The following is a 27,714-nucleotide window of genomic DNA, read 5'->3' as shown; positions in this document are numbered from 1 at the left end:
ACTCACTTTCAGGGACTCTTCATCCCATGTTCTGGATATTATTTATTTATTTATTTATTTATTTATTTATTATTTCCTTTTTTCCCCTTTAGTATTTGCTGTAAAGTAGAACTTTAGATTAGATTATGAAGACACACAGTCCTCTTTTATTGTCATTTAGTAACGCATGCATTAAGAAATGGTACAATATTTCCTCCGGTGTGATATCACAAAACACAGGACAGACCAAGACTGAAAAAAACTAACAAAACCACATAATTATAACATATAGTTACAACAGTGCAACAATACCATAACTTGATGAAGAAGTCCATGAGCACAGTAAAAGTTCTAAGTCTCTCAAATGTCCCACATCTCACGCAGACGGGAGAAGGAAGAAAAACTCTCCCTGCCATACCTGACCACGGTCCAACTCTGAGTCATCTGAAAACTTCAAGCTCTGATCAGCTCTCCGACAGCGAGTACTGAGTGCCATCTCTATCCGAACGATTCGACCTCCATCTGGGTTGCCAACAGCAGGCAAAGCCGGGGATTTTGAGACCTTCCCTCCAAAAGATTCCCGATCACGCAATAACAACAGCAGCGAACTGGTGTTTCAGAAATTTTTTCCAGATGTTCCTCTGTGCTTTCACGTCCGTCTCCATCAAATCAAAATTGTCCACAACCCCTGTTTAACGGATATGATATCATTTTTCACCGGAGGGCTGCGCACGCAGGCTGCTCTCTCTCCTCCCGCCATCTACTTCTTTAGCTAATGAAGGTTATTACAGATGTGTAATCTTCTTAAACGTGTCTAAATCTATGTGTGACAGTGAACATGAAACACTATTTCTTTAAAATCCTTCTTGATCAGTCTGTAGCCTCTGACATTTACTTCCTCCTCCAATGTCTGTCCTCCATTCCCTGTTTGAGTGCCATTGTCCTTGCCTAACTTCAAATTTACTAATCCATCAGCAAATGAAACAGTGACTTCATTGTCTTCATGCAGTTAGTTCTGGAATACCCCAGTCATCCTTCGATTGCTCTCTTCTAACTTCTATGCTGCTCAAGTGAATTGAAAAGTTGAAGGAAGACTCCGCACATACTCTTACAGTGCTGAGCTCGACCTTTCTTGGCTTTTTCACTCACTCTGTACTTTCAGTCAGCCTCTCCAATATACAGGCGTACATGAAACAGAATTCCCCCAGTTAAATACACTGCCTTTCGTTGCTATCACAAACACTCACCCATCTCATCTTTACCAGGTATGAAACTTCCTCACACTGTTAGACCTCATTCTCACCTTTCTATTGCATATCCTCCCAATAGCAAAGAATTTGAAATTCCACCTTTGTAATATTACATCCACTGCCTCAACAACTATCATCCAGTCACACCTACATCCACTGCGATGAAGTGTTTTGAGAGGTTGATCATGAAACATATCAACTCCTGCCAGAGAAGTGATTTGGATTTGTCTAACGGCAGAGCAGGTCCACAGTAGATGCCATTTTGTTGGCTCTTCATTCATCCCTGGAACCTCTGGACAGCAAAGATGCACACATCAGGATGCTCTTTATTGATTGTAGCTTGGCATTCAATACTATCATCCCCTCAAAACAAAACCAAAAGCTTCAATACTTTCTTGTGCAATTGGATTCTTGATTTCCTTACTTCCAGATCCCAGTCGGTTTGGTTTGGCAACAACGTCTCCTCCACGAGCTCCATCAGCACAGATGCACCGCAAGGCTGTGTGTTTAGCCCCCTGCTGTACTTGATTTATAACTGTGAGGATAAGAACAGCTCCAATGCCAATTTTAAGTTTGCTGATGACATGCTACCTTTGGCCAAATCAAAGGGAGAGTGAAACCTGGCTGATTAGTGCAATGATGAAGAAGGCATAGCAGCACCTCTACTTCCGTAGTTTGACAAGATTTGGTATATTATCTAAAACTTTGACAAACTTCTAAAGATGTGTAGTGAAAGTATATTGACTGGCTGCATCACAGCCTGGTATGGAAACACCAATGTCCTTGAATGGAAAATCCTACAAAATGTGATGGATACAGTACAGCCCATCACAGGTAAAGCCCTCCCACCATTGAGCACATCTACATGGAGAGCTGTAGCAGGAAAAAAACATCCATCATCAAGGCCCCCCAGCAGCCAGACAATGCTCTCTTCTTGCTACTGCCAACAGGAAGAAGGTACAAGTACTTCAGAGACCACACCACTAGGTTTAGGAACAGTTACTACCCCTCAACCATCAGGCTCTTGAACCAGAGGAGATAACTTGACTCAACCCCATCACTGAACCGTTCCCACAACCTATGGACTCACTTTCAAGTCTCTTCATCTCATATTCTCGATACTTATTACTTATTTATTTAATATTATTGTTTCTTTTTCTCTTTTGTATTTGCACAGTTTGTTGTCTTTTGTACATTGTTTGATTATCTATCCTGTTGGGTGTGGTCTTTCATTGATTCTAGCATGTTCCTTGGATTTACTGAGTGTGCTCACAACAAAATAATCTCCGGGTTGTATATGGTGACATACGAGAGGTGATTGATAAGTTCGTGGCCTGAGGTAGAAGGAGTCAATTTTTAAAAACCCAGCACATTTATTTTTCCTACATTTACACACTTAGTCCAGCGGTTGTGGAGCATACGGAACCTTCCTTTGTAGAAGTTGGCGTCTTGGACCTCCAGAAGTGGTCCACAGCAGGGGTGATTGATAAGTTTGTGGCCTAAGGTAGATGGAGATGAGTTATTAACTTCAAACTCTCTGCATTTTCACTCAAAGGGTTGAACTGCACGAGCATGTAATGAGAGCTGTATAACTCATCTCCTTCTATCTAAGGCCACAAACTTATCAATCACCCTTGCTGTGGACCACCTGGAGGTCCAAGACACTCTCGTTACATGCACGTGCAGTTCAACTCTTTGAGTGATAATGCAGAAAGTTTGAAGTTAATAACTCATCTCCTTCTACCTTAGGCCACAAACTTATCAATCACCCCTGCTGTGGACCACTTCTACAAAGAAGGGATCCGTATGCTCCACGACCGCTGGACTAAGTGTGTACGTGTAGGAGGGGACTATGCTGAAAAATAAATGTGCTAGGTTTTCTAAAATTGACTCCTTCTACCTTAGGCCATGAACTTATCAATCACCCTCGTATACATACTTTGATAATAAATTGGCTCATTCATTACCTTGGGTCTGAGATCGAGGAACAAGTCAATTTATAGTAATTACTGGAGTGGACCTGGAGCCAATTTGAAGCGGCAGATCTGAGACAAGGCGGAGTTGAGGCAGTGAGGCCTCTGCCTGAGAACAAGGAACAAGATGAGGTTTTGCTGATTGAGCATCAGGCCAGATTGAAAAGGTCAGGGTGTCGGGGCCAAAGGCGAGGGATGGGATGGTGTTCAGCTCACTGCTCAGTGAAGTTTACTCATCTCTGTGCTGACTTGAGGTTGTGGCCTGCAACTAACACTCACACTTTGGAAAGTCGGAATACCTGGCTGTGCTTCTACTCCCAGCTCATAGGCAGAGACGAGAGACTACAGTGCCAGTAATGAGGACCAAGAAGGTATGTTCAAGAAAGGTAGAGGAGTGATTACAGGACTGCTTTGACTCCGGCATTCTAACTGGTTGCATCACCGTCTGGTACAGAGGGGCCACTGCACAGGACTGGAAAAAGCTGCAGAAAGTTGTAAACTCAGCCAGCTCCATCATGGGCACCAGCCTCCCCAGCATCCACGATACCTTCAAAAGGCGATGCCTCAGAAAGGTGGCATCCATCATTAAGGACCCCCATCACCCAGGACCTGCCCTCTTCTCATTGCTACTATCAAGGGGGAGGCACAGGAGCCTGAAGACACACACTCAACATTTCAATAACAGCTTCTTCCGCTCTGCCATTAGATTTCTGAATGGACAATGAACCCATGAACACTTTCTCAGAAATTTTCCCTCTTTTTTTACACCAATTACTGTAATTTATAGTTTTTATTACTATGCAATGTCCTGCTGCCACAAAACAACATATTTCACTACCTATGCCAGTGATATTAAATCTGATTCTGAAATCCAGCCGAAAGGAACAGAAAAGATTTTCTCCCTATTAATCACATAGCTGAGTAATAGCTCCTTCAGCCACCAAGTCTGTTCTGACTACTAAGCACCCACTTACAATAATCACAGACTAATTCCATTTTATTCTCCACATGTTCCCAACAATTCTCCTCAGAGTCTCTGCCACTAAAGTACAGTCACCTACATACCACGGACAATCAGCCGTGGCCAAGTAATCTACCAACCTGCAACCTTTGGCACAAACACAGCATCGGAACACCATGTTTGTGCCAATCATAATTCCAACCCAAACTAATCTCATCTACCTGTACAATGTCTATGTCCCACCATTCTCTGCCTGCTCTGCATACCTGGTCCCACTACTTCTCTTGGAGGTGAATTTCAGACACCGACCATTCTTGCGTAAAACAAATCCTTTAAACCTTCTCCCTCTCACCTTAAAGCTACGTCGCTATCATTTGACTTTTCTATCCTGGGGAAAAGACTCTGTCAATCCTATCTACGCCCTTCATAAGTGTATATACTTCTATCAAGTCTCCCTTCAGCCTCCATTTCTCCAGAGAAAACAATCTAAGTTTACCCAACTTCTCCTTAGAGCTAAGAACCTCTGATACAGGTAACGTCCAGGTGAATCTCTGATACAGGTAACGTCCAGGTGAGGCTCTGATACAGGTAACATCCAGGTGGACCTCTGATACAGGTATTGTCCAGGTGAACCTCTGATGCAGGTAACATCCAGGTGAACCTCCATTACACCCTTTCCAAAGCCTCCGCATTCTTTCTGCAATGCGATAACCAGAACTTCAAACATGGCCTAATCAAAACTGATCATCTGGAGCATTTCAGTATTAAGAAGGTGGAGGTGTTAGTTGCCTTGGAACACATAAGTGTGGACAGATACCCAGAGACAGAGGAAAATTATCCCAGAATGTTATGGAGGATATACCTAGGGCTTGGACAGAGAGTTTTGCTTCTTCATTGGCTACAGCCAAGGTACCAAAAGACTGGAGGATAGCAAATGGACAAGGACAATAAACCATCTGCAGTCACCTTTATATTATTGAGGTTAATCTCCTCAAGTTCAGGGTCATTTCTCATAACTTTCTTCAGGGTTTCTTCAACATCTGTAGAGTTTGGCAGTTCATCAGGGACTGGCTTATACTGAGTGGGTTGTATGACACCTGCACAAAAGAGACAAAGTTAGACTTGATGTGAACTTTGCAAAATAATCACTTGGCAACCCAATTCTCAAAATGGAAATAAAGGTATTCTCTATGGCACAAAACTGAACCTTTGTCTTAATGGGAAATGTCAACTAGAATTGACTAGTTCACTTAAATACCAAATACAATTCTAAAAACAAAAGCTGAGGCATTGCTTAGGTGACAATCGTTCATAAACTATTCAAATTTTCCCTTCCAATTGTAGGCAGTTCCCTTTTGAAACTGCTGTGAAAGGGATTTAGAAAAGGATTCCTCCTGCAATCCCAAAGTTATGTGGCTGTTTGATGAGTTTTAAATAATGGCTAACCCCAATCCACATATTGAATTTGTAAAATTTCAATAATTAACAGACAGAAAGAGTGAAAATGCATAGTACCAGCATTGCACTGAAAAATAGTAGGTCACATGTATTATATACATCTACATTTATACCAGGTCACGGAAAAAACTGCAGAAAGTAGTAGCTGCAGCCCGGTCCATCACAGATAAATTCCTCCCCACCACTGAACACATTTACAAAGAGTGCAGTTTCAGGAAAGCACCATCCATCATCAAGGATACCCACCCACCAGGCCATGCTCTCTTCTCACTGCTGCCATCAGGAAAGGGGTACGGGGGCCTCAAGTCCCACATCACCAGGTTCAGGAAGAGTTACTAACCCTCAACCATCAGGCTCCTGAACCAGAGCAGATAATTTCATTCAGCCCAACGATGAACTGCTCCAAAAGCTATGGTCTCATTTTTAAGGACTCTACAACTTGTGTTCTCGATACTTAGTGCTTATTTATCTATCTATTTATTTAGTTATTTATCAATCCATCTATTTATCTATTTATTATTCTCTTCGTAGTTGCACAGTTTATTGTCTTTCACACATTGGTTGCTTGTCCATCTCTGTTGGGTGCGATTTCTCATTGATTGTTTTAAGAAGTTTAATTTATTTATCTACAGCATGGAACAGGCCCTTCTCGCCCTCCGAGCTGTGCAGCCCGGCAACCCCCCAATTTAACCCTAGCCTGATCACAGCACAATTTACAATGACCAATTAACCTACTAACCAGTACGCCTTTGTCCTGTGGGAGGAAGCTGGACAACCTGGAGAAAGCGCGTGGAGGCGGGAAGGATGGAACAAACTTGCTGACAGAGGATGCTGTGTTTCTTTCTACTTACTGCGAATGCCCGCAAGAAAATGAATCTCAGGGTTGTATACGCTGACATATATGTACTTTGATAATAAATTTACCTTGCATTTTGAACTTAATAGTTTTACCCCACACTCAACAAGTTGAGTCTGGCACAGATTAGTCCAGCCCTTACAATGCACATATTAATATGTTCAACATTACTTACTGTTAAGACCTTCCTTGTTCACTATGGTACTACTGGCAAGGGCTTCATAGTATTGTTGGTTGCTCATCAGTGTGTGCATGCCAAGGATGGCTAAAAAAAAGCACAATGTTCATGGAATCAGAAGCTGAAGTATTCTACTAGCAGACACTTGCATTGGATGTAGGAAATGCTGGCAATTTGGAACTTCACTGCCATTCAAAAAGCAACATAGCCAGAGAGCTGATTTTCATACACCATAGTTCCCAAATAATCTATCCGAAGTGCAGATCATGATGCATGTTGTTAGCCTCAACACTTCCAGCCAGCTCACAAATACATATTTCAAATGGTTAATTCTCAGCTGGCCAGGCCAGCGTTTAAACATAATGTCACAGAGAAGCAGCACAGAAACAACCCTGCAGCCCACCGAACCTCTGCTGATGGTCAACCACCTATTTACCACACCGAAAGGTAGCAAAAGTACTCTTCCAGAGCACACGGCAGTCAGCGCAGAACATAAAACACCACAGCTTGCAATAATCTCCTGGTACAGGCTCAAATTCACACTAAAGTATACAGTCTCAACTTTGACAGCGACCACCGTTTCACATTAAACAGCAAATGTAAATAGTTTCTCTGGATGAAGATGACCTTACGCTCCGTGGAACACTGCAAATGAAATGAATGATGATATGGATTTGTGAAAAAAAACAGAATGAATGCTGAAAAATAAACAGTGAAGCGTAATGAACAGTCCAAATTTTAACTTTTATTTCTAATTAAGATAACTGAAAAGTGTGTGGATTTGGCCATGCAGATAATCTTATTTAATTAATGGTAGAATAGCAAATGGTGATACAATTTTTTTCCAAGCTTGAGAAGTACATAGAGTAATAGTACAGCATGGAAACTGGCACTTTGGCCCATCTAGTCCATGCTGACCCGATCTTTCTCGTCACATTTACTTGCACCCGGACCATATCCCTCCAAACCACTCCAATCTAAGTACTTATCCAAACTTCCTCTTAAATGTTACAACTGAACTCACATCCACAACTTCCACTGGCAGCTTCTCCATATTCACACCACCCTCTGAGTGAAAAAGATTCCCCTAAGATTCCCCTTAAATGTTTCATCTTTCACTCTTAACCCAGGACCTCTAGTTGTAGTCTCACCCAACCTCAGTGGAAAATCCCTATCTTTCCCCCTCATAATTTTGTAAACACTTATAAGATTTCCCCTCATTCTTCTGCATTCCTGGGAATGAGGTCCCCGAACCTATTCAACATTTTCCCATAACTCATCTCCCGGCAACACCCTTGTCAATTTTCTCTGCACTCCTTCAAGCTTATTGAAAGGTTAACTGGAACTACATATGAAAAATTTAAATGGAACTCAGCAGGGAAAAGGAATTTCTGTTAGAGTGATTGGGTCAACTGAAGTGCATTACCAGAGAAATTGAATGGCAAAGGGACCTTGTCAACACTGAAGGACTGGGTTAGCCTGGTTGTTCAAGAAAAATAGAGGAATAGCTATGGAAATGGAATGGGCCATGTGATTCATACTAGGGCTTCAATGGAGTACAGGAGTCAGCACAGTCTGACTGGGCCATAAACCAGTCTTCATAGTGTAATTTCCATTTAATCTAACATGTGCACTTACAAATTGTCAATGTAAACAATTTTTACACCTGGCCTCACAGGTGAAGGAACGAAATCATTTGGGAAGGCTATAAGAGGCTAATCTGGCATATTGAAATTGAGAACGATATAAAAGAATCGCAGGCAACTGAATTGCAGTTGAAACTTTAGAGCAGTAACCGATTCTGTTGTTTGTGTTAAATACATGGCATAATTTCGGATCCTGACTGAACTCTGCCTCTAAGATTTCGACCCTTTATCTGAACAAAAATGTAGGTCACTATATGCCCCATTTAGTACAGATGAATGTTATCTCTACTGCAGTGAGAAATGGTGTAAAATGAATCATTTCTGTATTCTGAGTTTCCCTTACCTGCAATATCACAAAGTTCAGCATCAGTAGCGTTGACCAAAGCCTCCTCCAGTTCCGGCTCCAGGGTAACACTATCCATTACAGTCTGGACAGGCTTCTCTTTGGGGATAAAAGGCTTCCCTGCAATTCAAAACAGAGCAGGATATCAATTTAAGAAAAAAATAATCAAAGCCAACATCTGTTCACTCCCTAACATCACCACGAGAGCTGCAGTAAGGAAAAGATTCAATAGCACCTTTGCAGAGAAGCAAACAATGGCCACTGAACAATAACATTATCAAAGATTAACACATCCATAAACTAATAAAGAACATAGTTTATTTCATAGACATTTTAAAAACTTTCTTGTGGAATATGAAGTAGCGTGGAATATTGTGTGTTGAATTGTAGTAGATTCAAACATGGAAGCAAATCTTACAAAAAGTGACAATGTTTTTTCAGTAGTTCTCGCCTTTAAAGTTTTCTAAAGATAGAAGCTCCTCAACTTGATTATGTTGGATGTTTATTAAATCTAATCCTATGGTCCTAATCTCTTCCACTGCCCTGGCATGCTTGTAGGGTGATGTAACAATTTCCCACGTTTAATGCCCTGTCCTTTGAACAATCACTCAGGCTAATTATTGTAAATAGGTTTATGCTGCTGAAGACGAACATCAAAGTTGAGTTTGTTATCAAATGCACAAGCACGTGTGTGCACAGCTACCATGAAGCACTCACTGGCAGCAGCATTGCAGGCACAAGAAAAATATCAACTATACACAATTTTTGCAAGCAACAAAAATAAAAGAAAACAAGTCAATTTTAGTGCAATGCAGTCATGATGTCACTGTACTGTAATGACTTGCATCATTAAGGGCGGCACGGTAGTACTACGGGTGACCCAGGTTCAATTCCCACTGTTTCCTGTAAAGAGTTTGCATGTTCGCCCCGTGACCGCAGGGGTTTCCACCAGATCTCCGGTTTCCTCCCACAGTCCAAAGGCTGGTAGGTTAAATGGTCATCGTAAATTGTCCCGTGAATAGGCTAGAATTAAATTGGGGGGGAGGGGGTTGCTGGGCTGTGTGGTTCGAAGGGCTGGAAGCTCCTACTAAAATAAATAAAAATTAGAGTTGTACTGATTGGTTCAAGAACTCAATCTTTGAAGGGAAGTAGCTGTTCCTTGAACCCAGTGGTGTGCAAGTTCAGACTTCTGTATCTCCTGCCAGACGGTAGTTGCTAAAAGATGGCACGGCCCGGGTGCCGGGGATCTTTGATGAGAAATGGTGCCTTTTTGATACTGAGGGACAGATGTCCCTGTGACGTGTTGGGCAGAGACAACTACACAGCTTCTCATATTCCTGCACGTTCGAGTTGCCGTAAATCAGAGCATGACACGACCAGTCAGGACACTTTCAACAGAGACTTTGTGGATTGACAAGAGTTTAGAAAAATCTTCTCCAGGTCTGAAATCCCCAGATTCTTTTCTCACTTTTTCTTGTTATTTTTACAATTTATCAGTTAATTTCAGAGAGTCAAAATACAAGATTAGATTTCACCAGAAATTAGAGAGTGGGAATGGCGGCACAGCGGTGTAGTGGTTCTCACAATGCTTTACAGTACCAGCGACCCGGGTTCAATTCCCACTGCTGCCTGTAAGGAGTTTGTACGTTCTCCCCGTGACGGCGTTGGTTTCCTCCGGGTGCTCTGGTTTCCTCCCACAGTCCAAATTGGTAGGTTAATTGGTCATTGTAAATTGTAAATTGTAATTGTCCTGTGATTAAGCTGGGACTAAATTAGGGCATTGCTGGGCAGTGTGACTCAAAGGGCTGGAGGGGTCTATTCCACACTGTATCTCAATCAGTAAATCAATCAATCAATAAACAAATAAATCAATCTTAATCTTAATCCTCTCATTATTTACGATATAATTCCACCATAAACTCCTATTTTCCAGTTTAATAATGGCACTCTATCGTAAACACGTTGTGTGGTAATACAGCCTTCTGCCAGTGAAGTTTCAAGATTCAGAATTCAAGTTTATTTATCATATGTACAGTGAAGTGCATTGTTTACATTAGCAGCCAACACACCCAAGGATGTGCTGGGGGCAGCCAGCAAGTGCTGCCACAATTCCAGCGTCAACACAGCGTACCCGCAACGCTCAGCAGAACAACAAAAGAGCAACGAAACAATAACACCAAAACAAGTTCTCGTTCCTCCCTCCCACCCGTGCAGATACACGGTCCTCTAACGTCAAGACAGTCCGTAATCTTCGGCCTCCAGCGGACCCGGATTCGGTCGCAGGCACACGGGCATTGGGCCTTCAACTACGCCAGCGGACTTGCAGAGGATCCCAGACACAATGTTCCAGCCAAAGAGCCTCGACCACCAGATTTCCGACCCGTCCCTCGAACCTCATTTCTCAGCATCCAACACAGGACTAGCTGATCACTGAACACCAGGCCTCAAAATCCAGTCTCACTGACTCATGAACCCGGGGGACCATCAGACCTTGTTACACCTGCCCGCGTGGAAGTCCAACACCGGAACTATCTCACTGACCCTGGGGGAGCCACTAGCCTTCATCCATGTTGGTGTGTCAGCCATAGACAGATAGATAGATAGATAGATATACTTTATTAATCCCGAGGGAAATTTGGTTTCGTTACAGCCACACCAACCAAGAGTAGAGCATAAATATAGCAATACAAAAAAACCCAAACAATCAAACAACAAAATGCAAACTGTGCCAGATGGAAAATAAGTCCAGGACCAATCTATTTGGCTCAGGGTGTCTGACCCTCCACGGGAGGAGCTGCACGTTCGATGGCCACAGGCAGGAACGACCTCCCGTGCCGCCCAGTGTTGTATCACGGTGGAATGCAGCCGAGGTCCAACAGTAAAAAGTTCAATAACCAGTCTGCAAACACGTTCCTCGATCGTAATATACCCCGGATTGCACCATCCGTTGTTATCCAGAACAGTAAGCACCCCACTCCTTTATGCTTACCGCTCTCAGTGCACTTCTGGTCAGCCGGAACAGTATTACCCACCAAACTCCTCTTCTCCAAAAGTCTCTGTTGTTTCGACCCGGTCCTCTTTCCTTGCTTTGTGATCCCCCTCTGTGTGTTTTCCTCCGGATTTCAGCAGGAGTGTCCGCCGCTCTGTTCGCTAAGCCGGCCGGTCTTTGCTGGTCCGTGAAATACACAATGCGACCTTGCTTCTGTCCCACGTGTCGGGATGTAACCATTTCCAGCGCTAAAGAAAACCCAAATAAAACTCTCTCTACCAGCATGCTAGAGAGGGTGCAGCTTCGACGTGTTACCATGAGATAAAAAATACACAAAATAACGTAAATTAAAAAGTAAGAAGAAGAAAGTAAGAATCGATCGGAACGGCTGTACCAGGCTGCATGCATGACCAGCGTATGCGCACTATTACATCCAGGACTGGCCCGTGGATGTCCCATGTCCACGTCACTGTCTTTTGAACACGGTGCAGAGACTTAAGACTTAGGCCTCAAGCCTGTCCTCTAATTCCCACACATTACTGTCCCTAAAACCCTAACCTAAGCCCTAACTATCCTCTCTGTCCACAAAACCTTCCCCACAAACCCAAAAAAGTCACTAAAGAAAACAACAAAATCTGAGCTATGACGTGGCAGCTGAATAATGACAAATGTAGATTAAATTATAAAGTTGGGTATCATAATTAGAAAATTGAAAAGGAACGAATGGTGCAAGATTCTTATTGGAAAGGAGTTAAGATTTACATGTTACTGTGAATGCACAGTTTAGAGCACATGGTACGTTGCAGTTCTTGGAACAGACAGAGCCTGGGCCCATTCCAAGCAACATCAGAAGGTGTTTCACAAACATGAGAAAAATCTGCAAATTCTGGAAATCCAAGCAACACACACAAAATGCTGGAGGAGCTGGGCAGGCCAGGCAGCAGCTATGGAAATGAATAAACAGTCAACATTTCCAGCCAAGACCCTTCTTCAGTTCTGAAAAGTAAGGGGGGGTGGGGACGACAGAATAAAAAGGTGGGAGGAGGGGAAGGAGGAAGAAGGTGTTAATATTGAATTCCTTTATTTGTCAGGATCTGGGCATCATTAGCAAGGTTAGCTTTTATTGCCCATCCAAGTTTGCCCCTGAAAAGATGGTGGTGAGCTGGTTTTGGAACCATTGCAGCCCGCCGCTACTACCTTGTGAGACACTCCTACAGCAAAGATGGGGAGGGCCGTTTAGGATCTAGACCAAACAATGATGGGTGAATATATTTCCCTTCCTCGCCTTGAGCTTGAATTTAAGTACTGATACCGGTTATGGTTAGGGAGATTTGGGTGGACAGCCGAGCCAGGATACTGTGGTGAACTTTACAGACAGGTCATGCTGTAATCACAGGCTGGTGCGGTAAGAGGTGAAAGTTTCCAGTGCTGGTTTTAATTCAGCAGGTGACATCGTTCTGTCTCTGTGGAGTTTTTAATGTTTTCTCTGTGACCTTGCAAGTTTCCTTCAAGGAGCAGTGTCTCAGAAAGGCAGCGTCCATTATTAAGGACCTCCAGCACCCAGGGCATGCCCTTTTCTCACTGTTACCATCAGGTAGGAGGTACAGGAGCCTGAAGACACACACTCAGCGATTCAGGAACAGCTTCTTCCCCTCTGCCTTCCGTTTCCTAAATGGACATTGATCCCGAGAACACTACCTCACTTTTTAAATATATAATTACTTCTGTTTTTTGCACGATTTTAATCTATTCAATACATGTGTAACACGCTGTAAGGTTTCATTGCTAATGTAATGGCTTCGCTGTAATGTTCCACTGTTGAGGTAATGGTTTCTCTGTAGCAACAATGTTTGGGTTATGACTGGAGATAACGGGCATGTTAGTCAATGAGCGAGATGTTGTTCTTTCTTGTGTGTCTGGGAGCCGGGAATTCGTGTTTTTTTGCCAGGGGGTGGGAGATGAGGAGAGAAAACGTGAATGGAGAGTTGGTAGACCGCCGGACGGACTGGACTTGGAGCAAGGGTCCAAACGTCAGTGACGATCGGAGGAGGTTGGTGGTGGACGAACGGCTTATCAGTGAGCTACAACGTTTGCACATTAGACTGTTTCATGAGAATAGGTCTTTATCTTTTTTTCTTTACTAACCATGTAGTCAAATTAAGGATTATAAAGCTCAATCATTTAATTGCATATTGTGTACTGTTTGTTATTTCGTGGTACTGATGTGTAACAGGGGACACACCGCGCAGCATCCACCCAAACAAGATTTCTTAAGTTTGGCCCGGCCGGGAGACTACCATCCCCTACATTAAGCCGCTAGCCGAAGTGAGAGTTACATACATATACTGTAAATTGATTGATTGATTGATTTGTTTTCTTCTTCTTCTATATTATGTATTGCATTGAACTGCTGCTGTTAGAAAGCATTACCCCTTGTAAGAATAGTAAGAATGGTGAGCATCAGCTTAGAATAAATTTGGGTTGAGATAAACCAAGATAATCTGAATCTGAATCAGAATCAGGTTTAATATCATAGACATCTGTTGTGAAATTTGATACTTTGTGGCAGCAGTACAGTGTAAGACTAACAGAAATTACTGTAAGTAACAACATAAAAAGTAGGACAAGAAAGGGAGTTAGGTAGTGTTCACAGACTGTTCAGAAATCTGATGGCAGAGGGGAAGAAGCTGTTCCTAAAGCATTGAATGTGTGTCGTCAGGCTCCCGTACCTCCTCCCTGATGGTAGTAATGAGAAGAGGGCATCTCCCAGGTGGTGAGGGTCCTTACTGAAGGATTCCATATCCATGAGGCCCTGCATTTGACAATAATCTGCCTGAAGATGGCAGAGAGAGAATAGTAATAATGTCGTAGAACACTACAACACAGAATCTGGCCATTCAGCCTATCTAGTCTGTACTATACCATTAATCCTCCTTACAGTTCAGCATGTAAGACCTAACCTGGTTGATCCTTCCTGAGTGTAATGCCTCACACTTGTCTGCAGTAAATTCCATCTGACATTTTTCAGCCCATTTCCCCAGTTGGTCCAGATCCCATTGCAAGCTTTAATAGCCTTCTTTGCAGTCCACAACACCCCCAATATTGGTGATATCTGCAAATCTGCTCACTTTCAAGGACTCTTCATCTCATGTTCTCCATATTTATTGCTTATTTATTTACTATTTTTATTTCTTCTTTTGCAAAGTAAGATGGTTGTGGTGGTTGAAGTTTGATCATCTCCTCGGGACACCACTGCAGGAGTTCCTCAGGGAAGTGTCCGAGGACTAACCATCTTCAGCTGCTTCCTCAGTGACCTTCTTTCCGTCATGAAGTCAGAAGTGGGGATGTTTGTAGATGACTGCACAATGTTCTGCACCATTCGTGACTCCTCAGATTGTGAAGCAGGACCTGGACAATAACCAGGCTGGGGCTGACAAGTGGCAAGTAACATCTGAGCCATACAAGTGCCAGGCAATGACCATCTCCAACAAGAGAGGATCTAACCATCATCCCTTGACATTCAGTGGCACCACCGTCACTGAATCCCTACTATCAACATCCTGGGGCTTAACTGAACTGGTCCAGCCATATAAACACTGTGGCTGCCAGAGCAGGTCAAAGGCTAGGAATCCTGCAGTGTGTAACTCACCTCCTGACTCCCCAGAGCCTGCCCACCATCCACAAAGTTCAGGTCAGGAACGCATTGGAATACTCGCCAGTCGCCTGGATGAGCGCAGCTCCGTCAATACTCAAGAAGCTGGACACCATCCAGTACAAGGCAGCCCCCTCGATTGGAACCCCTCCCACAAGCATCCAATCCCTCCATCATCGACCAACAGTTGCAGCAGTGTGTACTATCTACAAGATACACTGCAACAACACACCAAAGTTCCTAAGGCAGCACCTTCCATAACCAAGACCACCACCATCTAGAAGGGTGGGAACAGCAGATACCTGGGAACACCACCACTTGGAAGTCCCCCTCCAAGTCACTCACCATCCTGACTTGGAAACATATCGCCGTTCCTTCGTTGTCACTGGGTCAAAATCATGGAATTCCCTCTCTAACAGCACTGTGGGTGTACTGACACCTCAGGGACTGCAGTACTTCAAGAAGGCAGCTCATCGCCACCTTCTTAAGGGCAACTAGAGATGGGTAATAAATGCTGGCTTAGCTAGCGATGCCCACATCCCGTAAATTAATAAATAAATGTTTGCACAGTTGGTTGTCTTCTGCACTTTGGTCTTTTATTGATTCTGTTACAGTTATGGTTCTATAGATTTGTTGAGTATGCCCACAAGAAAATGAACTCCAGGGATGTACATGGTGACATATGTACTTTGATAACAAAAGCTACTTTGAACTTTGATCCAGTTTACCATATTATCATCCAGATCATTGATACAGATGATGAACAACAATGAAACCAGCACTGGTCCCTGCACCACACCACTAGTCACAGGATTCTCGTCAGAGAGGCAACCATCTACAACCACAAAGCCAATGTCTAATCCAGATTAGTACCTCATCTTGAAGGCCCAGTGACTGAACCTTCTTGACCAAACTCCCATGCGGGACCTGTCAAAGTTGACCTAATGAAGCTGCTTGTTTCTATTTCTACTTCAAAGAGCATAAAGTGCCATAAATTCAATAAGGAGTTGAGGAATTCTTTCCCAACATGTGGTTATAATTTGGAAGTTGCAAAGGATTGTAGGGTCTATAGTACAGATGCTAATGGAGAAAGATATAGACGGATGCTGATGGGATGAGAAATAAGTTGTTTTGTTCTACATATTAGAAATTTGGAAATGTGTGAAATAGATGCATTATAAATGTAGTGCAGTGTTCGTGCAATTGCTTTACCGTGCCAATGATCACCGATTGGGGTTGGATTTCCACCGCGGACGGTGAGGTGTTTGTACATTCACCCTGTGCCTGTGCGAGTTTCCTGCCACATTCCAGAAAGATGTAGGGTTCCGGTTAGTGAGATGTGGGAAGGCTATGTTAGCACCGGAAGCATGGCGACTCTGACAGGCTGTCTCCAGCACAAACCGCCGACTGTGTTGGTTGTTGGTGCAAAATGACGCATTCCCTGAATGTTCTGAAATTTCAGAATCAGGTTTACTAACACTGGCATGTATCATAAAATTAGTTAACTTAGCGGCAACAATTTGATGCGATACAAAATATAGAAGGAGAAAAACAAAATAAAATAATAAATAAATAAAATACAGTATATATATATTGAATAGATTTTAAATTGTGCAAAAAACAGAAATAATATATGTTTAAAAGGTGAGGTAACGTACATGTGACAAATAAACCATAGAAACCATAGAAACTACAGCACAGAAACAGGCCCTTTGGCCCTTCTTGGCTGTGCCGAACCATTTTCTGCCTAGTCCCACTGACCTGCACACGGACCATATCCCTCCATACACCTCCCATCCATGTATCTGTCCAATTTATTCTTAAATGTTACAAAAGAACCCACATTTACCACCTCGTCTGGCAGCTCATTCCATACTCCCACCACTCTCTGTGTGAAGAAGCCCCCCCTAATGTTCCCTTTAAACTTTTCCCCCCTCACCCTTAACCCATGTCTTCTGGTTTTTTGCTCCCCTTGCCTCAGTGGAAAAAGCCTGCTTGCATTCACTCTATCTATACCCATCATAATTTTATATACCTCTATCAAATCTCCCCTCATTCTTCTACGCTCCAGGGAATAAAGTCCCAACCTATTCAACCTTTCTCTGTAACTGAGTTTCTCAAGTCCCGGCAACATCCTTGTAAACCTTCTCTGCACTCTTTCAACCTTATTTATATCCTTCCTGTAATTTGGTGACCAAAACTGAACACAATACTCCAGATTCGGCCTCACCAATGCCTTATACAACCTCATCATAACATTCCAGCTCTTATACTCAATACTTCGATTAATAAAGGCCAATGTACCAAAAGCTCTCTTTATGACCCTATCTACCTGTGACGACACTTTTAGGGAATTTTGTATCTGTATTCCCAGATCCCTCTGTTCCACTGCACTCCTCAGTGCCTTACCATTAACCCTGTATGTTCTACCTTGGTTTGTCCTTCCAACGTGCAATACCTCACACTTGTCAGTATTAAACTCCAACTGCCATTTTTCAGCCCATTTTTCCAGCTGGTCCAAGTCCCTCTGCAGGTTCTGAAAACCTTCCTCACTGTCTACTACACCTCCAATCTTTGTATCATCAGCAAACTTGCTGATCCAACTTACCACATTATCATCCAGATCATTGATATAGATGACAAATAACAATGGACCCAGCACTGATCCCTGTGGCACACCACTAGTCACAGGCCTCCACTCAGAGAAGCAATTCTCTACCACCACTCTCTGGCTTCTTCCATCGAGCCAATGTCTAATCCAATTTACCAGCTCTCCATGTATACCTAGTGACTAAATTTTCCTAACTAACCTCCTATGCGGGACCTTGTCAAAGGCCTTACTGAAGTCCATGTAGACAATATCCACTGCCTTCCCTTCATCCACTTTCTTGGTAACCTCCTCGAAAAACTCCAACAGATTGGTCAAACATGACCTACCACGCACAAAGCGATGTTGACTCTCCCTAATAAGCCCCTGTCTATCCAAATGCTTGTAGATTCTGTCTCTTAGTACTCCCTCCAATAACTTACCTACTACTGACGTTAAACTCACCGGCCTATAGTTTCCCGGATTACTTTTCGATCCTTTTTTAAACAACGGAACAACATGAGCCACTTTCCAATCCTCCGGCACTTCACCCGTAGACAGCGACATTTTAAATATTTCTGCCAGGGCCCCCGCAATTTCAACACTAGTCTCCTTCAAGGTCCGAGGGAACACTCTGTCAGGTCCCGGGGATTTATCCACTTTAATTTTCCTCAAGACAGCAAGCACCTCCTCCTTTTCGATCTGTACAGTTTCCATGGTCTCACTACTTGATTCCCTCAATTCCATAGATTTCATGCCAGCTTCCTTAGTAAATACAGACACAAAAAACCTATTTAAGATTATATAAAGCTCATCTTCATCCTTGATCTTCACCTGTATTTATAGACAACATCCCACTGTGTTAGATTCGTGGGTTATGATCAAAGGAAAAATGGCTGGAGTCGCTTGCACGTTAGTGCAAGGATGTGGCAAAACTCAAACTTACCAAAATTATCAAAAATAGTGAAAAGAAAACTGGCAATATTTGCAAACAGGTATCTACCAGAAAACACAACAGCTCCATACAATTTTTGTCCAGTTTGAACTCCTGTCAGCTCCAATCTCTCTCTCACTGAGGGGAAAGAGCCTTGTTTTATTAGGCACCAAGCCATACCATCCTTAATTACCAACAAAGTTAACTCATCAATTAGAATGTGATGCATCCCACGATGTAGTTACAATCATATTACAAAATAAACAGAAACATCGACCTTAAATACAGTATACAAACCACAGTTACACATTTACATATCCCCATTACTAAAGAAATAGAATATCCCACCGTGTCAGGCGGAAAAGGCACCATAAAGCCAACCCAAACGCGTCAGCTCGGTTTAGGACCCATTGTGAGAATATACTGGGGCAGATATCAAGGTGCGTACACTCAGCACAACTCCAGCAGAATGACAAGGCAGTGTTTGTGTGAATGTGCATGTGTAAGGCATGCGTTTACCGAGTGCTCTCTGTCACGCACTGCCTTGCCTTCACCAACTTTCCTGGTAACTTCCTTGAAAAAAATCTATAAAATTTGCTAGACAAAACCAACTACACTCAAAGCCATGCTGACCATCCCTAATCAGTCCCTCGCCATCCAAATATTTACTTCTCAGTGTGCAACATGATCCAGTGTTAGGACGATTTAAATGCCGGCCCAGATAGACTGGAAAGGCAGGATGTCGGGACCAGAGGCAAGGGTCAGGCCGATTCCTCTTGTTCTTCTGCGATGTTCACACCTTTCTCTGTGGCACTGAGGCTGTGAGACTGCTCCAGCCGCTATGGGCTTTGTGTCGATCTTCACGGAGATTTTCCCCTCTATGTGATGAACTGAGACTGAGGCCAAGGGCCTACTCCAGCTGCTCCAGGATTCGGCTCTATGGACTCCGTTTCCTTCGGAATGCTGCTGCTTGCTTTTATTGTTTGCATGATTTGTGTTTTTTTTTCTCCGCACATTGGGGGTTGGTCTTTTTTTTTAATTGGGTTCTTTTGGGTTTCTCGCTTTGTGGCTGCCTGGAAGCAAATGAATCTCAAGGTTGTATCATTTATACATATTTTGATAATAAATGTACTTTGAATTTTGAATATATCCAGTCCCTTAGAATACATTCCAATAATTTTCCCACTACTGATGTCAAGTCCATAGTCTTCTGACTTCCTGACTTATTCTTGGAGCCTTTCTTAAACAATGGAACAACATTAGCTATCCTCCAATCCACCAGCACCTCAGCTGTGGCTAGGGTTGTTTTAAATACCTCTGCTAGAGAACCTGCAGTTTCTATACTCGCCTGCCACAGCGTCCAAAAGGACAGCTGTCAGGCCCATGCTAAATTACCTCTAAACAGCAAACATCTCCTCTGTAACTATATATGACCCATGCCCTCACTGCTGTATTTCCTCACACCTATAGACTCTATGTCTATTTCCTGAGTAGTACAGATGCAAACCTTCCATTTAGGATCTCCCCCCTCTCTTTTGGCTCCACGCATCTTCCAGTGGAACAATTTTGTCCCCTTCTATCCCATCCTATCCTTTTGCTCGTAACATATCAGTAGAAGCACTGAGGATGCTTCCTTCACCTTGTCTGCTGGAGCAATCTCATGTCTTCTTTCAGCCTCTCCTATTTCCTCTTAAGGGTTGTTTTTCATTTCATATACTCCTCAAGCACCTCATTTATACCGGCCTGCCTATACCTGCCATGCACTTCCTTTTTCTTAACCAGGACCTCAATATCTCTTGAAAACCAAGATTCCCTAAGCCTGTTAACCTTGCCTTTTATACTGATAAGAACATACAAACTCTGCTTTCAAAACTTCTCTTCTGAACGGCTCCCACTTACCAAGTCCACCTCTGCCAGAAAACAATCGGTTTGAATCCACCCTTGCCAAATCCTTTTTGATACCATCAAAACTGGCCTTCCTCCGATGCAGAATCTCAATCCAAGGACCATAACTGTCCTTTTCCATAATTACCTTGAAAGTTATGGCATTATGATCACCAGATGCAAAGTCTCCCTCTGCACAAACTTCTGTCACCTGCCCTGCCTCACTCCCTGACGGGAAATCTAGTTATGCACTAGATCTAAATTGCATTAATATGGCACAAAATGAGGGTTTAGAATTACTCAGCAGGGCGAGGGTGTGTTTTCTCACAAAAGAAACATGTAGCAGAGGCAGCTGGAGTCGATGCCCTCAATCCTAAAATCAATGGGCTCTGTACACTCCTTTTCAGCTGCAGGTGAGAACTAAGTAATTCAAAATTATTAATTGTAAAGGAAAATGCTTTTCCTGAAATAGAGTTTTTTTTAACTGAGAAGAGTGGCTTAATATCATACAAACTCAGGCTTCCAACCTGAGGTGATATTGAGGGCTGTGGTGTTGAGGGAGGGACAGTCGTGTTGGAATGAAGGTGGTAGAGAAGTCAGAATCAGGTTTATTATCACCGGCATGTGACGTGAAATTTGTTAACTTAGCAGCAGCAGTTCAATGCAATACATAATCTAGCAGAGAGAGAAAAAAATAAAAAATAAATAAATACGTAAATCAATTACAGTATACATACATTGAATAGATTTAAAGACATGTAAAAAACAGAAATACTTTATATTTAAAAAGTGAGGTAGTGTCCAAGGATTCAATGTCCATTCAGGAATCGGATGGCAGAGGGGAAGAAGCCATTCCTGAATCGCTGAGTGTATGCCTTCAGGCTTCTGATGGTAACAGTGAGAAAAGGGCATGCCTTGGGTGCTGGAGGTCTTTAACAATAGACGCTGCCTTTCTGAGACACCATTCCCTGAAGATGTCCTGGGATGGAGGACATCTACATCCAAGATGGAGCAGACTAAATTTACAACCCTCTACAGCTTCTTTCGGTCCTTTGCAGTAGCCCCCCCACCTCCATACCAGACAGTGATGCAGCCTGTCAGAATGCTCTCCATGGTACATCTATAGAAGTTTTTGAGTGTATTTGTTGACATACAAAATCTCTTCAAACTCCTAATGAAGTATAGCCACTGTCTTGCCTTCTTTATGACTACATCAATAGGTTGGGACCAGGTTAGATCCTCAGAGATCTTGACACCCAGGAACCTGAAACTGCTCACTCTCTCCATTTCTGATCCCTCTATGAGGATTGGTATGTGTTCCTTCATCTTACCCTTCCTGAAGTCCACAATCAGCTCTTTCGTCTTACTGACGTTGAGTGCCAGGTTGTTTCTGCGGCACCATTCCACTAGTTGGCATATCTCACTCCTGTACGCCCTCTCGTCACCACCTGAGATTCTACCAACAATGGCTGTATCATCAGCATATTTATAGATGGTATTTGAGCTGTGCCTAGCCACACAGTCATATGTATATAGAGAGTAGAGCAGTGGGCTAACCACACACCCGAGGGGCACCAGTGTTGATCATCAGCGGAGAGGTTAAGTTATCACCAATCCACACAGTTTGTGGTCTTCCGGTTAGGAAGTCGAGGATCCATTTGCAGAGGGAGGTACAGGGGCCCAGGTTCTGCAACTTCTCAATCATGATTGTGGGAATGATGGTATTAAATGCTGAGATATAGTTGATGAACAGCATCCTGATATCGGCATTTGTGTTGTCCAGGTGGTCTAAAGCCTTGTGGAGAGCCATTGAGATTGCGTCTGCTGTTGACCTATTGTGGCGATAGGCAAATTGCAATGGGTCCAGGTCCTTGCTGAGGCAGGAGTTCAGTCTAGTCATGACCAACCTCTCAAAGCATTTCATCACTGTCGATGTGAGTGCTACGGGGCGATAGTCATTAAGGCACCTCACGTTATTCTTCTTAGACACTGGCATAATTGTTGCCTTTTTGAAGCAAGTGGGAACTTCCGCCCGTAACAGTGCGAGTGTAAACATTTTCAGACCGGCAGCCTGAGTTTGCGGCGTCAGTTGCTTGTGGAGTTTTGCACCGGATTTTAAAAGCGAGCACGGCCTGTCGAGACTTTCGGCAGAGCTTGAGATTGTTTGGATTATTAGACACTTGCCAAGGACCAATAAGAATTAGTTAGGTTTAAGCAGAGAAGCCATTGCCTAAGTGGGACAGAGTCAGAGTGGGGGACTGAGTCTTTGGCGAGGCGAGGCGGGGCTAAAGTAAACTTACCAGCAGAGGAAAACCACAGCAGTCAGGTCTCTGGCATTGAGTCTGGCTCGGTGACTCAGAATGGAATGCAAGAGAAGAGCTGAGCAGTAGAGTTTGGGGATTTATTAGTTATGGGAACAGACAGGAAACTCTGTGGGAAAGACCGAGATTCCTGGATGGTATGTTGTCTCCAAGTTGCCAGGGTCGGGGACATCTCGGACCAAGTCCCTAACATTCCAAAGGGAGAGGTGAGCATCCAGAGGTTATTGTCCACATCAGTACCAATGACATAAGCAAGAATGTTGACAAGGATCTGCTGAGTGAGTTCAGGAAGTTAGGTGCTAAGTCAAAGGACAGGACCTCGAGAGTGGTGATCTCAGGATTGTTAACTGTGCCACGTACTAATGAGGCAAGAAGTAGGGAAATAATACGGTTTAACACAAGGCTAAGCAGATAGTGCTGGAGAAAAGGCTTCAGATGTTTGGATCATTGGGATCTCTTCCAGGGAAGGTGGAACCTGTACAGATGGGATGAACTGGGGAGGGACTAACAGCTGCACAAGGGGGTTTAAACTGGAGTTGCAGGAGACTAGGAACCAGAGTGAAGTGCAGGTACTGGAGTGGTTGTGGGGAAACTAGATGTTAAGCCTACAAACAAAGACAGGAGCCCTAAGTTGAGCATGGTGGGACTAAAGTTCTGAGTTGCATCTATTTCAATGCAATGCAGGTAAGGCAGATGAGCTTAGTGCATGAACCAACATGTGGGGTATGAAATTGTAGCCATTACTGAGACATGGTTAATATCTCATTGTTCCGGATTTCCATGGTTTTCTGCATGATAGAGGAGGAAGTATTAAAGGGGGAGGGATGGCTTTACTCACCAGGGAAATGTCACGGCAATACTCAGAAAGAACAGATCGGCGATCTTGTCTACTAAGGCTATATGGGTGGAGTGGAGGAATAAAAAAGTTGGTGTCTATATTAATGGTCATATTATATTGGTTTCTGTATATTATTGACCTCCCAATAGTCTGTGGGATTTTGGTGAGCAAATTCGTAGAGAGATAGCAGACAGTTGCAAGAAAAATAAGATTGTGATGAAATGTGATTTTACCTTTCCACATATTGATCAGGACATCCATACGGTAAAGAACTCGATGTTCATTAATTTCAAGATAATTACGGAGAAGGATAGGACTAGTCCTTGGGTTGGCATTCTAAATCAGAGAAAGGCCATTTTAAGTGGCATCAGAAAGGATCTGATAGCATGGATTGGAATGCATTTTTCCAGCAAAGATGTGCTTGGTAGGTGAGAAGCTATTCAAAAGTGAAGTATTAAGAGCAACATGGACTTTAGCAAGGCCTTTGACAAAGTCCCACTTGGGAGGCTCATCCAGAAGGTTCAGCCCCTTGGCATTCAGGATGAAGTAGTAAATTGGGTTCAACATTGGCTTAGCAAGACAGGCCAGAGAGTGGTAGCAGATAGTTGCCTCTCTAACTGGACGTTTGTGACTAGTGGTATGCCACAGGGATTCATGCTGGTTCCTTTGTTGTTTGTCATCTACATTAATGATTATCTATATTAGATTATAATATGGTCAATTTACAAAGATATTGCTGGGACTTGAGGACCCAAGTTATAGGGAAAGGTTGAATAGGTTCGAACTTTGTTCCCTGAAGTATGGGAGAGAAAATGGGGAGAGATTTGATAGAGGTATACAATGTTATAAGGGTATAGATAGGGTAAATGCAAGCAGGTTTTTTTTCCACTGAGGTTGGCTGAGGCTAGAAGTAGAGGGCATTGGTTAAGGGTGAAAGGTGAAATATTTAAGTGGAACCTGAGGGGGAACTTCTTCACTCAGTGGGTGGTGTGAGTGTGGAACGAGCTGCCAGTGGACGTGGGTTCGATTGCAATGTTTGAGAGTAGTTTGGATAAGTACATGGATGCGAGGGTTATGGAGGGATGGTTCAGGTATACGTCAATGGGACCAGGCAGAATAACATTGCAGACCAGTGTGGGGTGTTCAGCACAGACTGACGGGTCAAAGGACCTGTTTCTGTGGTATAGTGCTCTATGACTCTAAAACAAATGGGAGAATTCAACTGTAACCATGCAGGCATTCCATGCTCAAACTAAATTTAGCAAGATGATCTGTCAATTACTGTGAAGTAGTGAGTAATTTGAGAATAGGAGTAAAGCGGCTGGTTGGAGCTGGAGATTGCAATGGAACAGAGGCTCTCCTGGAGCAATGTGCAATGTAACACCTCCTGACAACTGGCTGGCAGATCTCCTCAGGAAATAAATACACAGCTGAAAATGGAATGCAGTCCCTGCTATTTTTGCCCAGGCAGTGGAGCTGCTGTTAGTTGACTGGAGAACAATTAGAAGATAAATTATCCCTTCTAATGTCAACAGAACACAAGGTGACTGAAGGTGAAGGTTCGTCATTTCTAGTTTCAAAAAAATTCTGAACTTCTATATATTTTTCCAAAAATATCCCAGTCTTCATAGCACTCCCAAAGCTGTAATTTCCAGTTATATTAAACAAGCTAATTGTCTAACTCCAATTAAACATTGGTATACAAGATTACCAACAGCTCACTAAGCAGTTAAACAACCTACATTAGTAGAGAATCTCTTTCCCAGATAGACACCTCAAGAGGCTTCGGAGAAAGAAAACTGAAGTAGATCTTCAAGTGGGAGAGATGAGAGAGGTTCCTAAGTTAAGACATAGAGACACTTTCTACAGAGCTTCTACGAGCAGAAAGGAGGCAGACAGCCAAAGGCAGTTAAGAGATGTGTTTCAGAGCAAAACAAGATAGTTTGCACTTCATAAACACAATTATGTGGTATCTGACGGAAATCACATTTACTTATTTGGGTCGAAGAACTACAGAATATTACTTAGAGGCGACAACAAATCGCACTTTGGAGAAGTTAATAAAAATGTTTCGTTTTCTCCCGCAAGCCCTCATACCTTTCTGAGTGGACATTTATGGCTGCTTTCAGAGTCACTATGTAAATAAATAGCATTGCCATCAATGGTCACAGTTCAGTCACCAAAGGATCCAGATACATTCAGTGACTGACAGACACTCAATTTTACAAGAAAGTATAAACTATTCATACAGCATAGGTTCATATAAAAGCAAAACAACTATTTTTACAGAATCAATAAAAACAAAATATAAAGCTGTATGATATTTTTTCAGGGATAACAAAAAAAACTGAAATGTCGAGGAAAACATTTTTCAAAAAAAAACTTCAGTGCTAATCTTTGACAGATGAACCTTCAGACTTTGCTTGCTACAGTTTTTGTTTATTTATTCTTCGTATGCAGAGTCTGACAGCAAGGCTGGCATTTTTTTATTGTTAAAGCATGAAAAAAGGCCCTTTGATTTAGTCAACTCCACCCAGATTCTACGATACACTTTCTCATGAAGGGCAATTTTACGGTGGTCAATCATCCCACCAACCAATCACAAACAAGAGAAAATCTGCAGATGCTGGAAATCCAAGCAACACACACAAAATGCTGGAGGAACTCAGCAGGCCAGGCAGCATCTATGGAAAAAAGTATAGTCAATGTTTCAGGCCGAGACCTTGGCAGGACAGGAGAAAAGAAGATGAGGAGTAGATTTAAAAGCTCCTCCCACCTTTTAAATCTACTCCTTAGTATTTTTTTCTCCAGTCCTGCTGAAGGGTCTCGGCCCAAAACGTCAACTGTACCTTTTCCATAGATGCTGCCTGGCCTGCTGAGTTCCTCCGACGTTTTGTGTGTGATCCTACCAACCAATACATGTTTGGGAGGAAATTAGAGTACCCAGAGGAAGCTACAGTGTGGGGCTTGACTTGCCTATCGAGGAAGCAGTTTTCTCTCTTTCAATTATAATTTGGTGAAACAAAGAGGTATTTTATATGAATGCAATAACTTCATGGACACCTTTACAAATAAAAAGCAACTACATTCAAGTTATCAATTTAGACATCTATTATCTGATAGCATAATTATTACATTTTAGAATAAAAACAGAGAACAAATTTAAATTCCACAATTGGCAATACAAATAGCTGAAAAAAATTATGTTTTTGCTTTGTTTTATTGTAGACATTACAATGACATTAAAAGGATTAATGTTTCAGTTTAGACATAGAAAATCTTATTCTCTTACATTGAACAAAGGCTCATACAAAAATATTTGACAGTTGATGTAATTATGCTGTTTTACCTTCTGGTTTCACATTGTCTGTGTATAGACTGCTAGATGCTATTTGATTTTAGTGATTATTTAGAACAGCAAGAGCTAGACATATTGTGCTGAACAAAAGGTAATAGAAATGCAGTTAGATAATATGACTACATCAAAGCAACAGACACAATGGTTTCATCTGCTAATTATAGTCTCACCAGGAATTCACTGTCTGTACTCTTCACTAACTGAAGACTCAACCTGACATTTCATCTTTCTCTTGCAATTAGTAAGTGACTATATTCAGGGCAGGAAAGAGAAAGAATATCTTCAAAGAAAATATCTACACAAACAATGGGGAAACTTATCAGAAGTCTATTCTGATGTGTAAGGTTTTTATAATACCCTCATACTTTCATGGAGTCCTGATGCTTTAACTCAACCAAGTTTCATATACATCCCCCAGACCCGCGTAAGTGAGATGCTTCTACAGAGAGAGGAAATGGCAGAGTCAGAAAAATAGATCAAGTGCCTGCATGGACTTTTCAAGTAAAA

The 27,714-nt window shown here is 42.6% G+C and overlaps 1 protein-coding gene across 2 annotated transcripts in view; it reads right to left on the bottom strand.

Moving 5' to 3' along the window:
* The window catches only part of tmod1 (tropomodulin 1), a 98,904-nt gene that overhangs the window by 25,900 nt on the left and 45,290 nt on the right, over positions 1-27,714 (bottom strand). For both annotated transcript variants that reach the window (XM_063069029.1, XM_063069030.1), the window contains exons 4-6: positions 8,645-8,764; positions 6,653-6,742; positions 5,130-5,260 (exon numbers count right to left, since the gene is read on the bottom strand). In XM_063069029.1, coding sequence (XP_062925099.1) covers positions 5,130-5,260; positions 6,653-6,742; positions 8,645-8,764 — 341 coding nt within the window. The remainder of the gene's footprint in view (positions 1-5,129; positions 5,261-6,652; positions 6,743-8,644; positions 8,765-27,714) is intronic.

The sequence above is a fragment of the Mobula hypostoma genome, chromosome 16 (genome assembly GCF_963921235.1).
Source record: "Mobula hypostoma chromosome 16, sMobHyp1.1, whole genome shotgun sequence".
NCBI classification, from domain to species: Eukaryota; Metazoa; Chordata; class Chondrichthyes; order Myliobatiformes; family Myliobatidae; genus Mobula; species Mobula hypostoma.
This window is presented reverse-complemented; position numbering and strand designations above follow the sequence as displayed.